Below are 17,440 nucleotides of genomic sequence, written 5' to 3'. Positions count from 1 at the left end.
TCAAACATAATGTGTATTAATGATAATTTATAGTTTGTAGTGCAAATGAGAATTGGCTAATGGCTATTGCCAATTCACTAGAGCGTGCGTCATGAAAGTCCGTAGACGCGATTTGTAATGCGCTACACTGAATTTAGTTTTTGAATTCAGAAATTTAGAAATTAACAGTTTCTGATCACATGAGTAAGTTTACGTACTCAAACTCAAATGGATGAAAGCTACAAATAGGCTAAAATCTTTTTACATTTTTATAAGTCTTGTGACATCATTTATACAAAAGCAAAATACTATCATAGAAAGAAAAAAAAAAGAACTCGGCGATAAAGAAAAATGCGTATTAATATTTAAAATTCAATTCTATATTTACCTAAACCCTGTCGACGATAATTATTTCTGATTATTATTGGGTTGTTTATAAAAGTGAAGTATAAGTATTTTAGTAAGCTATTTCAAGTAACTAAATGCAATTACGCCTTCCTAAAAGCCTTTCTAATTAGACTTGTATATGATTCAGTTTCTAATAAACCTGTGCGTCTACGATATTTAGTATATACTAGCTGACCCGGAAAACGCTGTTTTGCCTTACTCTTATCCTTTAGGGGTATGAAAAATAGATGTTGGCCGATTCTCACACATACACAATATGCACTCAAAATTTCATAAGAATCGGTCCAGCGGTTTCGGAGGAGTTTTGCAACGAAGTGTGACACGAGAATTTTATATATTAGATCTTATATAATATTTTTAGCGAATCGGTAGGATTTAATAAGTTGGCATATGGCAACATTATGCACAATAGTTGTCAATTGTCAATTGTCATGAGCATGACTACCGTCTACCGAGTACTCAATGTCGTTGTCAAAGAAGCAGTTTTATATTTATAGCGTGCGTTGTTTATGTGGTGAAATAAATTTGTAATTTTTAAAAATGCCGAAGTATTATTGTGATTATTGCGATACTTATTTAACACACGATTCGCCTAGTGTTCGAAAAACACACTGTACAGGGCGTAAGCATAAAGATAACGTTAAGTTTTACTATCAAAAATGGATGGAGGAACAAGCGCAGCATTTAATTGATGCTACTACGGCGGCCTTCAAAGCTGGCAAAATAGCACAAAATCCATTTGGTGGTAAAGGTGCAGCAATACCACCACCTTGGGATCCATCAGTAATGGGACCTGGAGGGCCCAGGCAACCAGTTCCTGCACCTGGTGGGCCGCCTGGAATGATTCCACCACCTTCCATGGGTCCAGGAGGGCCCATGGCTCCTCCTATGATGATGGGTCCACATGGGCCTATGCCGCCAATGATGGGCATGCGTCCACCTATGATGGGACCTCTGATGGGCCACATGGGACCTATGGGTCCTATGGGACAAATGCGACCTCCTATGATGAATGGACCACCAATGAACAAATAGTGGACAAATTTATTGTGTTTAGAATTATTGTAATAGAAGAACTGATAGGGAAGTGATGTGATTAAATATTTGTAAATTACTGTAAATGTATAATACTTACAAACATGTTTTTGCTATTTAAATTCAAAATTAGCTGTTAAAAGACTAATTAATTATTAATTTTTTTTATCAGTAGTAAATTTTTCAAATTAAATGGTCATTTCATGTACTTATGTAAGAACATCAACATAAAAAGTGTTTTCTAATCAGCGAAACAAATCTTGATTCTATGAATTCAAATAGAATAATTTTTTCAATGAATGTTGCTTTTTTTAACATATCCCTTGTCTATTATCCTCATAATGTATCAACACAGCAATATAAGTGCAATTTGTAATTTTGTAAAATGTTTTCTATATTGGAATGGAAATATTGATTTTGAATTGAGAATCTACATCTGTATTCATTTTATGGATAGTAAAATATCTATTTATTTATCAACTTTTGAATGCAGTGCTAATGGATGGAGTCATGATGATTATTCCAGTGCTGACAGAACAATAATTATTTATTAAAAATATGTGCTGTTTATTTCTGCCGATTTATACTTGAATTGTATTTACAGGATTTAACAATGAAAAGTTAACCAAAAAAATACCAATAAAATTCATGGTTAAATGAATCAAAAGATTATAAAAATAAATCATTGAGCTAATCAGCTTTGAGAAAAAATATGTGACAGAATGCAATTTGCAAATTTAAAGACTGACTATGTCGTCAGCCCAGTCCATTTCATTCCAGCACTACTGGGTTGAATACCGTAAAGCGGTCATCACTACATAGCATAAAACAAAGTCGCTTTCTCTGTCTGTCTGTATGCTTAAATCTTGAAAACTATACAACAAATTTTCATGGGGGTTTTTTAATGGATAGAGGATCTATTAAACTCCTCGAAATTTAACCAGTGCGAAGCCGCGGGCAAAAGCAAATGGATCTACCATTTGGATACAAACCATGACAGTGGAAGATAAATGTAGGATTGATACCTTTGCGTGCATATTATGTAGCATTATTTATAAGTACTTCAAGTTCAACTTGTAGTAACTTGAAGTAGCAGGTACCTACTAAATATTGGTAAGGATAACTGGACTTTCTGCATCATCCACAGTGTGTTGATTGTCAATATATAGTTGCGTTTAGGAAAAGCAAGAAAAAAATAGTTCAGCTCTTTGCATTAATCTTAAAAATTAATTTGAAGCTAAGAAAATGATTATAGTCCGCTTTGTGCCCAAGAATTCTGCACCGAAATTTTTGTCGGTCGCCGCTTGGCCGGTTGGAAGGTTTGCGATATTTTTGTAAAATTTCATAAAATTAAATTATATTTCCTATAAAATGGGAGAGTGGTTCAGAATACTTCACCAATATCATAATTGAAGCACATTAAAATTGAAAGAATAGGTTATGGAGATGTATATATTTAAAAATTACAATGCAATATATAAGTAGGTATACAAATAAACGCACACTTAAAATATGTCAAATATAAATTGATAAAAATATATGTCACACTATAACATTGAATTCGGTCTGTATAGACACATGTTGAGTTTATGAACTAGACCTTCTTGTAGACTGCAAAGAAGGTGATGGTAAAATTTCTTCACGGCTTGAAAATGTAAATGTAATAAGGTCGACGATAAGTAATACTGTATTTATCATGGGCAGAACACCGTTTAGAGCAAGAGCAGGTTGTTTGTCAGTAATTCCTGACCCTTTTAATTCTTTAAACACTGTGAATGATAGCGAAATTTGGACAACACAACAAGAAACTAACGCATAAATATGGAAAAACCAAGAGGCGTACGCTTGTCGTAGAGATCCTAGTATAAAAATAGATATAACAATATAGGTAACCATAATAGCTGATGGTGCTATAAGTGCATGGGACATGGTCAATGTGGGAGTAGCTCTCTCGTTTATTAGATTTCCCGTGTTTATAACTAACGTCAATATCCTTATTTTTAATGAGCAACCTTCAACGCTCATGAAAATATCAGTGCTGGTACGATCGTCTCCCTTCATGTGTTTATATTAACAGTTTGAATACGTCGGTTGACTTGGTAAAATTTTAAATCTTGTATTTTAGTGTCATTCAAGTGTTGTGTCAAAACTATTGATAATGTTAACCTTAACCCATAAACAAAAATCACTTTAACAATGAGGTTGTAATAAACTAGTTAACCCGAGATTGAGTGCTATTCAATGAGGATAGCTTTCTAATGGCAAAGAATTTTAGAAATCGATCTAACAGCTTTTGAGTTTATTCGTTACATACAAAAATACAAATTCCTCCTCTTTAGATTGATAGATAGATATGTAGATAAATAAATCTTTATTTGCACCAATACAAAAGAACAAATACAAAAAGGACACAAACACTCGACACAATTACGCACAAATAGGCGGCCTTATCGCAAAGATAGCGATCTCTTCGAGGCAACCATAGATCGAGGATTAGTTTTTTATTGTAGAGCTCTTTTAAAAATAAATAAATGAATATTTCTATTGTAGAATGTATTTTGCTGGTCGTCATCATTAAGAATCCTTTTCGACGAAAAGGAGAGAAACTTATTTCGGAGTTTTCGTGAAATATTAGGAAATAAAACGATTTTTTTATTATTCAACACTTTTATTAAAATCGTTTTCGTAATAACTTAAAAACTCAAAAATTGAAAACACTACTCCTCAATAAATACTTAAATACTAATTTGTATGCTTGGAATATTATACACTAGTATCATAAATTATAATAGCGAATTATGATTGGCCCCAATAGAGCATACAATTACCGAGAAACATTTTAACTTAACTTCACTGTGTACTCGTACAAGTATACTTAACACTCGGCTAATATTAATAACTGGAAGTGCCAGCCTAAATGTCACTTATTAGCGAGAAGAGACTAGATTAAAGCTTCTTTGAAATTTCCTGTGATATTTACACATTTTCAGAGCACCTCTTAAATTTCTTGTCACTAATATCAATATCATAAAGCTGTCTCTAATGTAGTTGGTGACGTTTTTCCTCTTTCTGGCGAAGCTTTGCTTCTCGGTATGTGTTCAGGTCTCATAAAAGATGTTAACGCTGGGGGAGATAATTTTGGAGACGAGTTGAAAAATTCTGCTCTCTTTGCCTGTAAAATTTCTGATCGAGATAGTCCTTGTGACATTGTATATTCACTCGCCAACGGAAACACACCTTGGTTAACTGTGTCAGTAATGGCTATTTCTGAATTCTGGCTGGATGGCTCACTTATGGGAATTAGATTTCTACGCGCGCCAAAATGTTGATTAGTAACTATAGGAACTGTTTTAGACGGTGGGTTGATAGGAGAAGTATCGCGTTTTTCACCAGAACTGTTTGAATTATTTTCATCTTCATTGTGTGCCTCTGGTATAGGTGTAGATAAAACGTCAGATCTTGGACTTGAAAATCTCCACTGTGATTTTGGTGAAAGCAGTATTTTTGGAGTGTTTTTATGATCCTTTAACAAAGCATTGGTTCTCCCAGGCGATAAGGGTTGATTACTAGATTTTATTATTTTCCTCTGCGCGTAAATTTTTGGAGAAGAACTGAGATCAAGAATATTAATCTGTGATCTATGCCCAGGCGGAGTAACGGGTGCTTGGATTTTTTCTTTTGATATTTTTAACTGCTCTACTGCTGATAACTTATTGGACTTGTTTTGAGGGCTTAATGTGTTTAATTTAACGCTATGTTGTAACAAAAGCTTTTTAAAATCTAATCTTGAAGTTTGTTGTATTGGCCCAAATCGATCGGCGCATGTGGTTTCTTGTTTTTGAATCCCAAATGTATTGGGAAGTGCACTATATTTGTCGGCAGGAGACCATGACATTCTACTTTTTGGTTCACCTAAATACCCAGTTTCTGGATGTCGTTGCGAAGTTTTGCTATATAAGGATGTCTCGGAACTAACTGGCGATAAACTCACTGTAGAAAGTGCAGGTGAATCAACTCGATCAGGTACTTCCTTTATATTTAATTTTTTTTTACTTTTGTGTATTACAGCGTATAGCTCTTCATTAGTCATAGTCGATTTTATGGGCGACATGAGTTTAGATGTTAAATCAACAACATTTTCTTTTGTAGTTGGAGTTGACGATTTGAAGGTTGTAGATGTTCGAGGATCTATTGGCGATATCCTTATTGACTGATCATGTATTATTTCAGAATTATTTTTAGTTTTCAATTCTGCTTTTATCGCGGAATCTTTGGAAATTTTAGGGAGTTGTAGGGTATTTGTGTACAAGAAATCAGCCTGCGAGTTTTGCTGCTCCGTTGTGTTTCGTTTTGGAAGAGTCCAAAATTTAGGATTTGAGTTCTCGGTATCATAATTATTTCTTCTACCATATCTCCCATTTATATTAGCAATGTTATTATGTTGACGAGTATTGGGAGGCGAATTAATATCTATTTTTGGCCCACTATTTTTCATGGTGTTTTCTTGTCCGTTGAGCAAAGTTTTGTCAGCATTGGAATGTAGATAGTCTGAAAATATAAACATTTTATTTATTTATTTATTAAACAATTATGTAGTGATATTACTCATTAATTCTACGTTTAGTTTTTCTTATTTCATACTTGTTACTTTTATAAGCTTGCAAAAATACAATATAGATACGTACAATATAACGCCAGAGGCCAAGCTTGCTGTACAATGCAGTGCATTACAATTTTTAAGTCGTTTCTATCTACGTTAGATAAATCATAAAAAAATCTTTCTTACTTTAATAACATATCCCATACAACATATTGCATATTAATAACGTGAATAATCATTTGTTTCTAATACATAACTTAAACATAATATTGTGTAATAAAAAGTTTTCTAATGTCTAGTGATAACTAAACATTGTTTTTACAATTGCAAGTTAATTTCAAAAAAATTAGAGACTATACACAGTAGCGCTTTACAAGTGCATGGTATTTTATTCTTATTCTAGATAATACTTTTTGAAATAAAATTTATTGATAGAATGTATGTTAATTATAATAGGTGTTAGGTGTTATATATAAAATTCGATTTATTTGTAATAATAAGGAAATTCAAGTACAGTTAGTCCAGAAGCCATAATTCACCGATGAGCCAATAAATTAATGCATGCCAAAAAGCAACAAAATCTTTACCTTCGAAGATCGACTCGATGTTAAAATGGAAACCATTTGAAGCGGTCCTGTCGTCTGTGCAAAAGCGATGTTTTTAGATCATTTTGGGAAAAAAATTACAATTTTCTGACTGAAAACATCCTTTTTCTAGGGTGTATAATATTATAGTATTTTAATTAGTTATGTTAAGTGTTGGAATTTGTCTAGGTTTTGGTTGCATTGTGTTATTTACAGTTTTATTTACTTATTAATTTACTCAAAATTTATAAAAATATTAAAAACATTTTTCACCTTATTAATTATACTCTATTAATAGACCTTCAAAAGCGTTGTGCATGTGATTATGAATGCGGTGAGGGTGATAGAAGGAGTGAAAATAAATGAAAAGTGCAATTATTAATATATTTTCTATTAAAACATTAATTATTTACAAAACACAAACATACAGAATATCACACCATGCACTTACAAACATACGTAAGAACACATAAGCTGGGCATATTACGGCGAAGGGCGCCATGCAATATTTTATTTTAGTTATAAATCTTTATCTTAAACTCTCATTTCAAAAACATTTTCTTATTAAACTCTAATAACCACAAAATTAACAAATACACATGGCAAGGAAGACGAATTAAATATTTATCACTAGGACGGATCAATTTATTTTACCTATTCTAATATATTAACTATGAAAAAGAAACAAAATTGTTTTACTTTATTCATATATAGTAAGCGTACTTTAAGGCAGGTAACTGATGAATGTTCACCACCTAAATTTTACCATATCTCTGTACCATAGTCAGATTCTGATAGTGACAATATTCGTGCTCTGTGTGAAGATGAATCGATGGGCAGAGTCACTTTACTAGGTGATAACGGACAAGCGGGCGGAGAGTGCAAAACACAAATATTATCAGGATCAGAGTCTAATATAGCTGTTAACATATCTAAGGCGCTGTCTCTATTCTCAGAAACCAAAGTCATAGAATGTCTCTTAGGCATGGGAGTTGTCATAGGGCTGAAAGTAAGTGCCGTCAATTCTTTTTCGAAATTATTGTTATCAATACATGTCTTTTCAACATTACATTCACATATATTAAGACCATCAAATACATATTTATGGCTTGGTTTTGGAGAAACTGTTATTGGATAATTTATTTGCTCACGTAGCAAATCAGCGGTAATTTCAGCTTGAATCAGTTCTAATGAGTTCACTTTTTTGGCATTCACACTAAAACTATCTAGTTTTAAAAGTTTCTTAAGTGGCATCAAGGGCGAATTTGCTAATTTGTAACTATCACTACGTTTTATTTTGCTATTTGATTTTGAGCTTTCAAATATTTCATCATTGCTCTTATTTGTAAATAATCTCATTACTTCTGCTACTTTTTTACTGCCTAATTTATTGAAATCATTGTCACATTTTGATTTTATCATAGGGGTTTGAAAGTTAGGAACGAATGGAGTAATATCTTCCCCAATACTGGGGGATCGTTCAATGTTTCCTAAATCATGACACACATTATCGATCGATAAATCTGAATATTTATTCTTACCTGTTGCATCATCTTTCGTTGGTGATAAGCCGACACCCTCTGCATCGTGTATGTTTACATATGCTCCTGTTCTTGTGATAGCTTCAACAATTCTTGGCAAGTTTGAATTTTTCGTCGAAACGGTAATAGGAGGGTTATTGGCAAGAGTTGGCGTTTCTGTTACTGGGGTAGCGGTGATTATAGTACTTGGCTTTGGTGGTGGTAGAGTTATAAATTCTGTTGTAACAGCTCCATGTGGTTGTAGAGGAGCTTTAATAATCATCTTTCCTAATTGGGGTGACGTAGGTTTGCTAGATGGAGAAGGTGGTTCATAAGGAAAATCTATTTCATCTGTTACTGTAATAACATCCGCGTTTTCGCGTTTAATAACTGTCGTTGTAGGTGATATTTCTTGTACAAATGGACCTGGCTCAAAAGTTGTATGTGCTCCTTTTCTTCTTTTTAACGTATCTGATGAGAAGATGACTTTCCCCTGTGAATCTAAAGTTACTTTGGCGCCCCTTTTTTGCATTTCTTCCATAGCGGCTAATTGTTTTTCTTCTAAACCGTGATCTAAATAGTCTTTGCTTCCGCTTAAACAATTAGGGAGCTCATTTAAAGAAACATATTCAGTTTCTGGTTTTCCAGACAATACCGACTGGAGATTTTTTCCGATTATATCATTATTTGCATAGCTCCCTCTGTTCAGACATATTTTCTGGTTATTATTTTTGACATCAGCTATTGTAACATAATCTCCGGTATCTAGGAAGTCTTCAAAATTATTTTCTTCGTCTTTCATGATTGGTGACTTTTTATTTGATAATTTATGTGGTAAAACACCTTTTAGCTTACACATAAAACTGTTGAACGGTTGCAATGATGATTTAAGATGGCTTTGTGGTTTGTTATTTTTAACCGTATCATTAGTTTTAGTATTTGATTGTTTTTCAGTCGAAGGTAAATCTAATTTAGGTCGATTTTGGAATTTGTTTGGGTGTTCATTAGGGTTTTCATTATGTCGATGTTTGTTTGAATCTTTATGGTTTACATCGCTCTCATCGTCTGAATTTGTTGGAGTAATGACACACATTGATGGAATTCTCGAACTGTTAATAGTAGTTTTATACCTAATTCGTTCTATTCTATCAGTACCTTCAAGATCAGACGATTCAGAGTAATCTTGCTCAGAAAGGCTATTTTTACCATGAGCACTTGATACAGAATCTTCAATTGGAGAGCTTGAAGTATTGTGACCAGAATCCGGAGAACTAGTTCCTGTACTCTTTTTTGCACATTCTATTTCAGTTTCTGTATGTACTTCTGCAACTGCGGTTATCTCACGGTGATTTCCCATACTTCTTGTAATAGGCATTGAATTATTAGAGACAGCATTAATTTCTGGCGACGATTGATTATAAATATGTTTATCTGCATATGACCGCATTGCATTGTAACGCAGACTGCTGTAAGGTGACTTACTAAAGTTAGAACCTCTATCTAAACTGGCATTCGCACTATGGATGTTATTGCCTCTATTACGATTTATTTTAGTTAATGAACTTTTACGCTCAGGTACTGTTGGACCTATCGCTAACGATCTATCACTTCCAGCTGCCATTAACGTCGTGCACACCGTTCCAGCCGAACTTGTTGTAGTGCTTGTTGAGCCTTTACCAAATAATTCATATTCATTTTCGGCTGTTAGGTTTTGGCTATTGGAAGAGGTAGAAGATAAAGCAGTTGATGTATGTAAAGGAGTACTCGGGGATATTTCTTCCTCTTTAAGTGTTTTAAGTCCAGAATCCATATGGAAAGATGTATAATAACCTTCGGTATCACAAGAGAATTCTGAGCTAGTTTCAAGGTCTTCATGTAAATCGTGAATAATATCAGGGGTAAGAGTGCCTTCGCTAGTGACACTACCAGAACCTGAAGTGTTGAGAAATCTTCTTCTACTAATAATAGAGCTAGGTGGACCGTGGTGAAAATTAAGTGAGTTATTGGACGTTGCCGCGGAAGTTGAGCTTTTTGGTGGAACGGTTGTAGTGGTTATTTCAGATCCTATACTAGTTCGACCTGATTCAGAACTTGCAGACCAGTTTCCACTTGACGAGTGAGGTTCTTCTTTATTAACACTTGTTCGCCTTAATCTACGCTGAGTAGATGTACCTCTTAATTTAACTCCACTATTAATAGTGGCTGTTGGTGGTACATTAGTGGGTACACCGATACTCTTTTCAGATGATGAATAAGATGCGCATCGTTGATGCGTTCTTCGGTCCTCCTCATTAGAACGTTTCTTTCGCAATGTGACTGTTGTTTCATGTACATCTTCAGTTGCTTGTGGAGACATAGATTCTCTGCTCTTCTCGTTTTTAGATGATTCTCTGAAATTTTCTCTACTGGCACTTGGAGACCTTCCGATCATTTTTAGTCTATTCTTCCCCCATTGCTTCAAGCTATTGAAATGACCTTTCTTTATAATCGTGTCTATAGGACTTTTCTTAAGTAGATCGCTTGATCGTGATCTTATTACAATGCTATCTTCAACATCTTCAGAAGCCTCAGCGTTTGGTGTATCACTATGATAAAACAAACCAAGCAAAGCATTAGTCACACGCTAAAGGCAATTTATGAGAAAAATCTTTAAAGCACTCCGCTTAGTCTTGTAACAGCTGAATTCTTTAAAGATTAATAATTCCAATTGATTATAATTCTAATGATTTTGACACTTCTGCAGTTATAAATTCACAATTTTTAAATGTGATGTATTTTAATTTGTTAAACATTAATGACAAGTGGGCAACGACAACCATAAACAAAAAATTATGTATTCACAAAAGCACGAATAGTATTATTGACAGGTTAAAAAGGTGCTCAAGTTTAAAATTAAAAGCTTTCCACACGATACTGTGCTTTAAAATTACGTATTAGATTCAACTAAAATTATATTATCTACCGTCGTTCTTCGAATATAATACTCAGTATATTTAAGAATATATGGTGTAGATAATATAACCTTCTAGATTGTGCAGACTAAAAGCTTACCCAGCAATAGCCTCTCTAAGCTCTTTTTGATCAGTGCCCGAAATGGTGTTTCGTCTTTTACCCCGTGGTTTTCTGGTGCGAGTCCGCCGTTTTACCGTGTCCGTCTCACCAGTACTTATTTCCACGTGAAGTGATTTTCTGGAAGAACACATTCTATCGAAGAATTTCCCGGACGTATCTATAGCCACAAGTTCGGGCGGGAATCTGGAAGAAGTAGGTATGAAATTTATTATTAACCTAATAGAAAAATCGAAGGCGTACAAAGGTTGTAAATACTTAACGACATGTATCTAATAACAACTATTTATGGAAACGAAAAGATGAAAAGTACACAATGACAACTTCAGACTGTAAAATCCATCCTTCATGCTTTTTCGTATTTTATTGTAAATATTTGTTGGAATCATGTGACAAGGCTCTTTTCCTTTTGCGTATGCTGATTGCCTTCCGATGTCATACATAATAATAATTCAAACAAAAAGCCGTCTCAAAACTGTAAGAACTAGACCGTATTTAAATAGGACAACAGGGTGGCACCAGCTTTAAAAAAAATCATAAAAATCGTTTTATTCAGTCAAGAGATATGAGGTAATAGTTATATATTCTTTTTTTAATTAATACAGCGAAAGATCTTTAAGTAGATAATCAGGTTACAGGTATAGCTGAGAAATATGGATCGTATTTATGAAATAGTTACATTGTAAGTAAATCGTTATTTTAAAAATATAAACATAAGTTTTCTATGAACATTCATAGCGTACTTTAGCATTGATGCACTTACTTTGAAGCAATAACGCGCAACTGTTCTTCAGGGCTCGGCAGCCGGTGGTCTATCGGCTCTTCGTCCCCAGAGCCGCACTCCGAGAGTTCATCTGGCGTCAATGTGACGCCGCTCACGATTCTCATAGACGCATCCGGCAGCGCCGTCACGTCGCCCACTGCTTCGCGTGAAGTCCATTTCCGAAGCTGCTCAACTACTGACGGCTGTACGGAATTTTATTCGATATTATAACTATTATGAGGTTCATTTTCTTATTATTAAGGATATCTAATGACGATTAATAGAAAGGATTACATTATGCGGAGTAGATGTACCTGTAATTTAATTCGTTCGTTCCACAGTATTAAAATTGAACAAAAATCTAATGAAGAACAATGTAGTCAAATATTTTAAGTATACAATAGCTTTTTTCGTTTAATTCACGTATTGCCCCTTTTTTGTTTATTTCCGCCGATAATTATATTAAGATATATGCAATTTCAACAAATATTAATCGAATCTGTATTGTTATGCTTAAAATATCTTTTTTACCAACATTATTTTTTTCAGTTCATGTCATTCAAAATATTAATTAATATGTATACTTACAATACGAGTTTCGATCTCATCGACTTTAGGATAGACACGTCTTCTTTTTGTACTCAGTACGGGTGTACATAGTAAGAACGGTGAATACTGCGAATCTTTCCTGAGTTGATCGAGAATCGACGCCGAAAGTCGGTCGGTAGTTGCCTTTTCGTACAACTTGCGTAAGCTTGTAGGCCTGGAATTTGTATTACGTATATTGTTATAAAATTCTTAGGCGCTAAGAGTTTTATAGATTCTAAAACAATAAAACACTAGGAAATCAGGTTATCAAAACTCGTAACTCTATGTAGGTAAAGTAATTTACAATGTACCACAATGAGACTTATAGTTCTAGCGTTTGCTGAGCGAACATATGTATTCCAATATAATTTATTATTACATTTTTTACAATTGATTAACTAATTAACAACAAAAATCTGAGTTATTTATTTTTTGCAAACATTAGGGCTCTTTGCCATTAAATAATTTATTATTTACCTCGTGTCCGGTGTAAAAAGATCTTTTTTGAGAGGGTTATTAGCCGTGTAGTGGACTTTGCGTACTGCAAAGTCAGACAGGCTTCCCTCCGCTGAAACAAGACATAAAATTTAAACATCATTGTAAAGTGCATCGACGTTTTTATTGATCTTATGTTTGCTTGCAGAGCTGTATGTGGCACTTTGGATTAATTAGAGTATTTATCATCTAGTAATTCTGTAAGCTATTTGTAGTGAGACAGTAAGAAAAAAAGTGTACAAAGATGAAAGTTTTTGGTGCCTTAAGACGAACGTGATCGAAGTTCCGCTTTGGTCCGTTTCGTGACTGAATGTATTTCGAATTCCGAATAACGAACACAAATTACAGGTTCAATTTGCTGGTTATTAGGATGAAGATAGACGTTCTTCAGAATATTATTTAGCAATATCATATTTCCAGGGATAATTAGTACGTAATCATGCTTATATTACAATATTTACCCGCAATAATATAGACAATTATTTTTTACAATGTCGTATTAAAATCTAGAGGTTGTGTCAGTTTTTTATACACAGACACAATAGAATTTGATATCAACACGTGGCAGTTAAAAATTACATAATACAGGCGCGGTCATTGCTAGAGATTAGGTTAACAAGTCAAAAATTAAGAAATTTAGTTATATAATTTAATAAAATGCTAGTATTTGAGTCTGGTACGAGCACAACAGTACAATCGGCATTCCAACGCAGTCGTAGAGAAGCGCATAAATTTTCAACGCGACATAGCGTTTGTGTCGTCCAACTTAGTCCAGACTATTAGATTCCGATTGCAGTTGAAGAGAATACTTAAATATTTATTTTTACTGGAAACATACGGAAATGCATCGATTGGTTAATTAATATCAACTAAGGGTTTACGTATTGACGAAGCCTACTTCGCAATGTATTAATCATTATAAGTACATAATTAGTATCTATAATTTCAATACTACATAATAATTAATTAAAACTCTTGTATTTTCTTGTTTGTTGTGTCGAAACGTCGGGTTAATAATATAATGAATAAATCGCGTTTAAAATCCGTTAAAAAGTTTTTAATTTCTAAATTAAAACTCTTTTTAGAAATATGCAATAATGGAAGTGAAAAGAAGTCTGTATTTCAAATATTTTTAAAAACTTAGAATTCACTACAAACAAATATTGACCGTAACGAATACGATCAAAGCAACTGGATTTTTTTTTGCTATATCCATCCTGAATATTGTTTAGTTCAAAACAAGGCATAGTAAAATTGCTTATTGAATTCCCGTCAGCTTGCGCGAAGGGACCGGCCACGGAAACTAGTTCTATATAAAACAGATAGTAAGATTGAATAGTATTGGATCGCAATAAGAAATAAGTGAGCCAAAGGTATTGTGAAGTGGCCTTGGCCATCGCTAGATCAGAAATCAGGACGACGTGGGAGGCATACCTCCAGCATTTTTTTTATTGTTATAGGCATTGATATGCTTATCAACTGATGACATAGTAACCATTACGTATATATAATGAATATTATTGGCTTCCATGGAATTGCTACAAGTAAGTACACTATACGCTAGTATTATTTATTTTCATTATATTTTTCCCTGGTGAAAGCCTAGATATATTTTTCCGACAGAACAAAAATAACTCATCTTAATTTACTTAACAAAACCTTTTATCTGATCTATTCTTTAATTTCAGACCAGTTTTAATTATCAATCAAAACTAATTAATCTACTCATCAAGGAAATTTTTATTTTAGAAAAACAATGGTCTGCGAAAACAGGTCCATGTTTATGAGATACGATATTGTAAATCAATATAATGGCATAACTCGGAGAAAGTATTTACTTATGGCAGACATGAAGGTCCCTTTTGATCACGACGCAAGCCTCGCAAGGACACCACAATATTATCAGAAAGTAGAACTGCGAAAACTTGTTTGGGATGCACAAGGCAAAGGAATGTGGAAATAATATGGATAACGATTGCTGAATAGAACTTTTGAATGTTTCTTCTAGATCGATGGTTTGAATTGTTATAAAATTTTTATTTCGTACAAGAATAAGAAAACCATACAAGTAATAAGTATAAACCACAAGATATATAAGATTGTAGTCGAATTAAAGCTTAACAATCTCGTTGGCTTCTAAGGAAGCATTAAATATACATGGAGATAGGGTGTCGGCAACTTTTAAATAACAGTATGAAGCCTTTATACGTACCTACTGGATATTGCATTACATGGATTAGTGAAATCATGTGTGTCGTGTAAAACTCGAAACTGATTACCAATCGGCCGTGCTGAGTTCAGGTAATACTGTACTTTAGACATTAGACAACTAGTAAAAAAATAAAGGACATATTATTTTGAAATAAAGTACTTTTTAGAGGATTTCTTAATTATGTTACATATTGACTCACTCATGACAAACATATAAATATAATTCATTAAATACGTCATTAAACATTTATTTTTATTTAATTTTGTGTTAATTCTCAAGAATATTTCATTTTCATCTATTTACTTAAATATAAAGTTGATTAATAACAAATATGGGGCATCCTTTACAAAATATTCGTAAAGAACGGAAAGAATCTCCACGCAATAAATGCAACGTATGTGACATCATTGAATGCATGTATATTTCTAGTGAGTCATTCGTCTCAGTGATATATATTTTGGGATCGTCTGGGAATTACAGTACTAATGTCTGAAGAATCTTTCAAGGGAAATCCTGAGATATTTAAAGAAATGGATGACTACAGGATGGCGTTAGAATATTCAATTATTATTGTTACAACCTTGTAAAGTATATTGTCTACAGGAACAGTGTTCTTCAAAATGGAAGGATATATAGAGAAGATACAACATTTCTAATGAAGGAGCCAGGGTTCAATTAGGTTGTTTCTAATATCACTCTATCTATTTTGTGCTTATATTATTTACATAAATGAATTTAGAAGTGTACCTAACCTACCAATACTGTAGGTAAAGTCAAAGCAATATATGAAAAATATTTCTGTAGATTTTATTAAGACTTTTCATTTTGTCTTATTGTACCGACTACATATGAACTTAATCTTTTCCGGTCATGACCATGCGATTTATAAAAATAATAAAGAGTTTTGTCTTTTTTCTCCGAAATAGGATATCGTTAACCGCAGAATGCTGGAGGCTATTGTCAAAAGGGTAGAGAAGCCGGGTTTTGTGCGATTATGGTCGGTCACATATGTGTGAGAGTTATCACTTGTACATAGCCTTGGGATGAAAGGGTCCGACCCGGTAGGTTGCTACCCTATCAATATATTTTACATTTCCCGAAGTCCCTTTTCTTATTGGAAAACCTTAGAAAAGTGCTTGAACGTTTAAAATACTCGCTCTATATCATTCTTTAAAACCCGAACTTTTTTATTGCAGAGTTAAAATCTTCAGTTTGAAAAATTCGAACAACGGAAACGAAAGTTGGCATAAAAAATATATTACTAAGAAGGTGACTATCAGGTGTTTGAAATTAAAAGATTATTTATATAAAGTTATTGCAAAGTTCATTGTTGTTTTTCTATATGTCTGTTGTAGCTTGTGTTACTTTATACGAAAAATCTTACCGTATAGGATCAGAAGAGCTAAGCATGTAAATTGTAATGTAATATGAGGCATTATCATAACGATAATGCCATTGTACGTGGTACAAAATATTACGAGCAAATAATATTGATTGATATTCATATCGATAGTGACATAGTTAAAGCATTATCTGTCGTGTTGTGAAATATGATTACGACCAAGTATTTTAACTGACTAAGGATATTAGATGCAAAATGGAACGAGCGATGATTTTATTTTTGTCTATCATATGAAATGTATGTATTTTGTATCATGTTTTTGTTATTGCATGTCGTTGGTGCAGATACAGTGCATTTTAAATTACTATAGTTGGACGCCTTGGTATTTAGAAATTAATAAATAGTTTAAACCGATGACAAGACAACTGGACGTAATTGCTATTTATAATTATTCCGCACCTTAAAACTTGTTTTACTGGATTGTGTCAACATGGTATCAGCCATTATCTAAGATTATCTGAGCGTGAAATAATATGGATTACGTTGGTTTTAAGTAAAGAAAACAATGAAAAAACAGTACAAGATGTCCTAGATAAGGCTAAGGAAACGGTGTGCTACATACGTCTACTATAACCGCGTGTCACAACGCAGTACACTTGGTACTTTCTAACGCTGTCACATACGTAAATTCAGGCGTATGAAAAGCACTTGCTTTGATAGAGATTATGTATAGGCTATATATTACCGATAAGTGCGATAATAGCTCCAAGCGGAAGGTGACGCCAACTTATACTTAACGCAGCGGCAACCATAAAATGAGCCTGGAACCCACGATTTATCCGACA

General features: G+C 33.5%; 2 protein-coding genes across 3 annotated transcripts in view; one reads left to right on the top strand and one right to left on the bottom strand.

Moving 5' to 3' along the window:
* The first annotated feature begins 846 nt into the window (after window positions 1-846).
* Window positions 847-1,720, top strand: LOC119840511 (U1 small nuclear ribonucleoprotein C). Its single transcript, XM_038367152.1, has one exon. The coding sequence runs from the start codon at window positions 928-930 to the stop codon at window positions 1,420-1,422; it is 495 nt and encodes a 164-aa protein (XP_038223080.1). The 5' UTR covers window positions 847-927; the 3' UTR covers window positions 1,423-1,720.
* A 2,507-nt stretch (window positions 1,721-4,227) lies between these two features.
* The window catches only part of LOC119840625 (uncharacterized threonine-rich GPI-anchored glycoprotein PJ4664.02), a 50,297-nt gene continuing 37,084 nt past the window's right edge, over window positions 4,228-17,440 (bottom strand). The window contains exons 2-8 of one of the 2 annotated variants that reach the window (XM_038367314.1): window positions 13,024-13,114; window positions 12,547-12,721; window positions 11,959-12,161; window positions 11,178-11,381; window positions 8,148-10,711; window positions 6,610-6,663; window positions 4,228-5,970 (exon numbers count right to left, since the gene is read on the bottom strand). In XM_038367314.1, the coding sequence (XP_038223242.1) occupies window positions 4,448-5,970; window positions 6,610-6,663; window positions 8,148-10,711; window positions 11,178-11,381; window positions 11,959-12,161; window positions 12,547-12,721; window positions 13,024-13,114 (4,814 nt within the window). In that variant the 3' untranslated portion in view covers window positions 4,228-4,447. The remainder of the gene's footprint in view (window positions 5,971-6,609; window positions 6,664-8,147; window positions 10,712-11,177; window positions 11,382-11,958; window positions 12,162-12,546; window positions 12,722-13,023; window positions 13,115-17,440) is intronic. The other variant, XM_038367315.1, reaches the window with a different exon arrangement.

The sequence above is a fragment of the Zerene cesonia genome, chromosome 6 (genome assembly GCF_012273895.1).
Source record: "Zerene cesonia ecotype Mississippi chromosome 6, Zerene_cesonia_1.1, whole genome shotgun sequence".
Taxonomy (NCBI): domain Eukaryota; kingdom Metazoa; phylum Arthropoda; class Insecta; order Lepidoptera; family Pieridae; genus Zerene; species Zerene cesonia.
This window is presented reverse-complemented; position numbering and strand designations above follow the sequence as displayed.

Bases quoted from the DNA above. Each gene is read 5' to 3' on its own strand.
- LOC119840511 (XM_038367152.1), top strand. From the start codon at position 928: ATGCCGAAGTATTATTGTGATTATTGCGATACTTATTTAACACACGAT.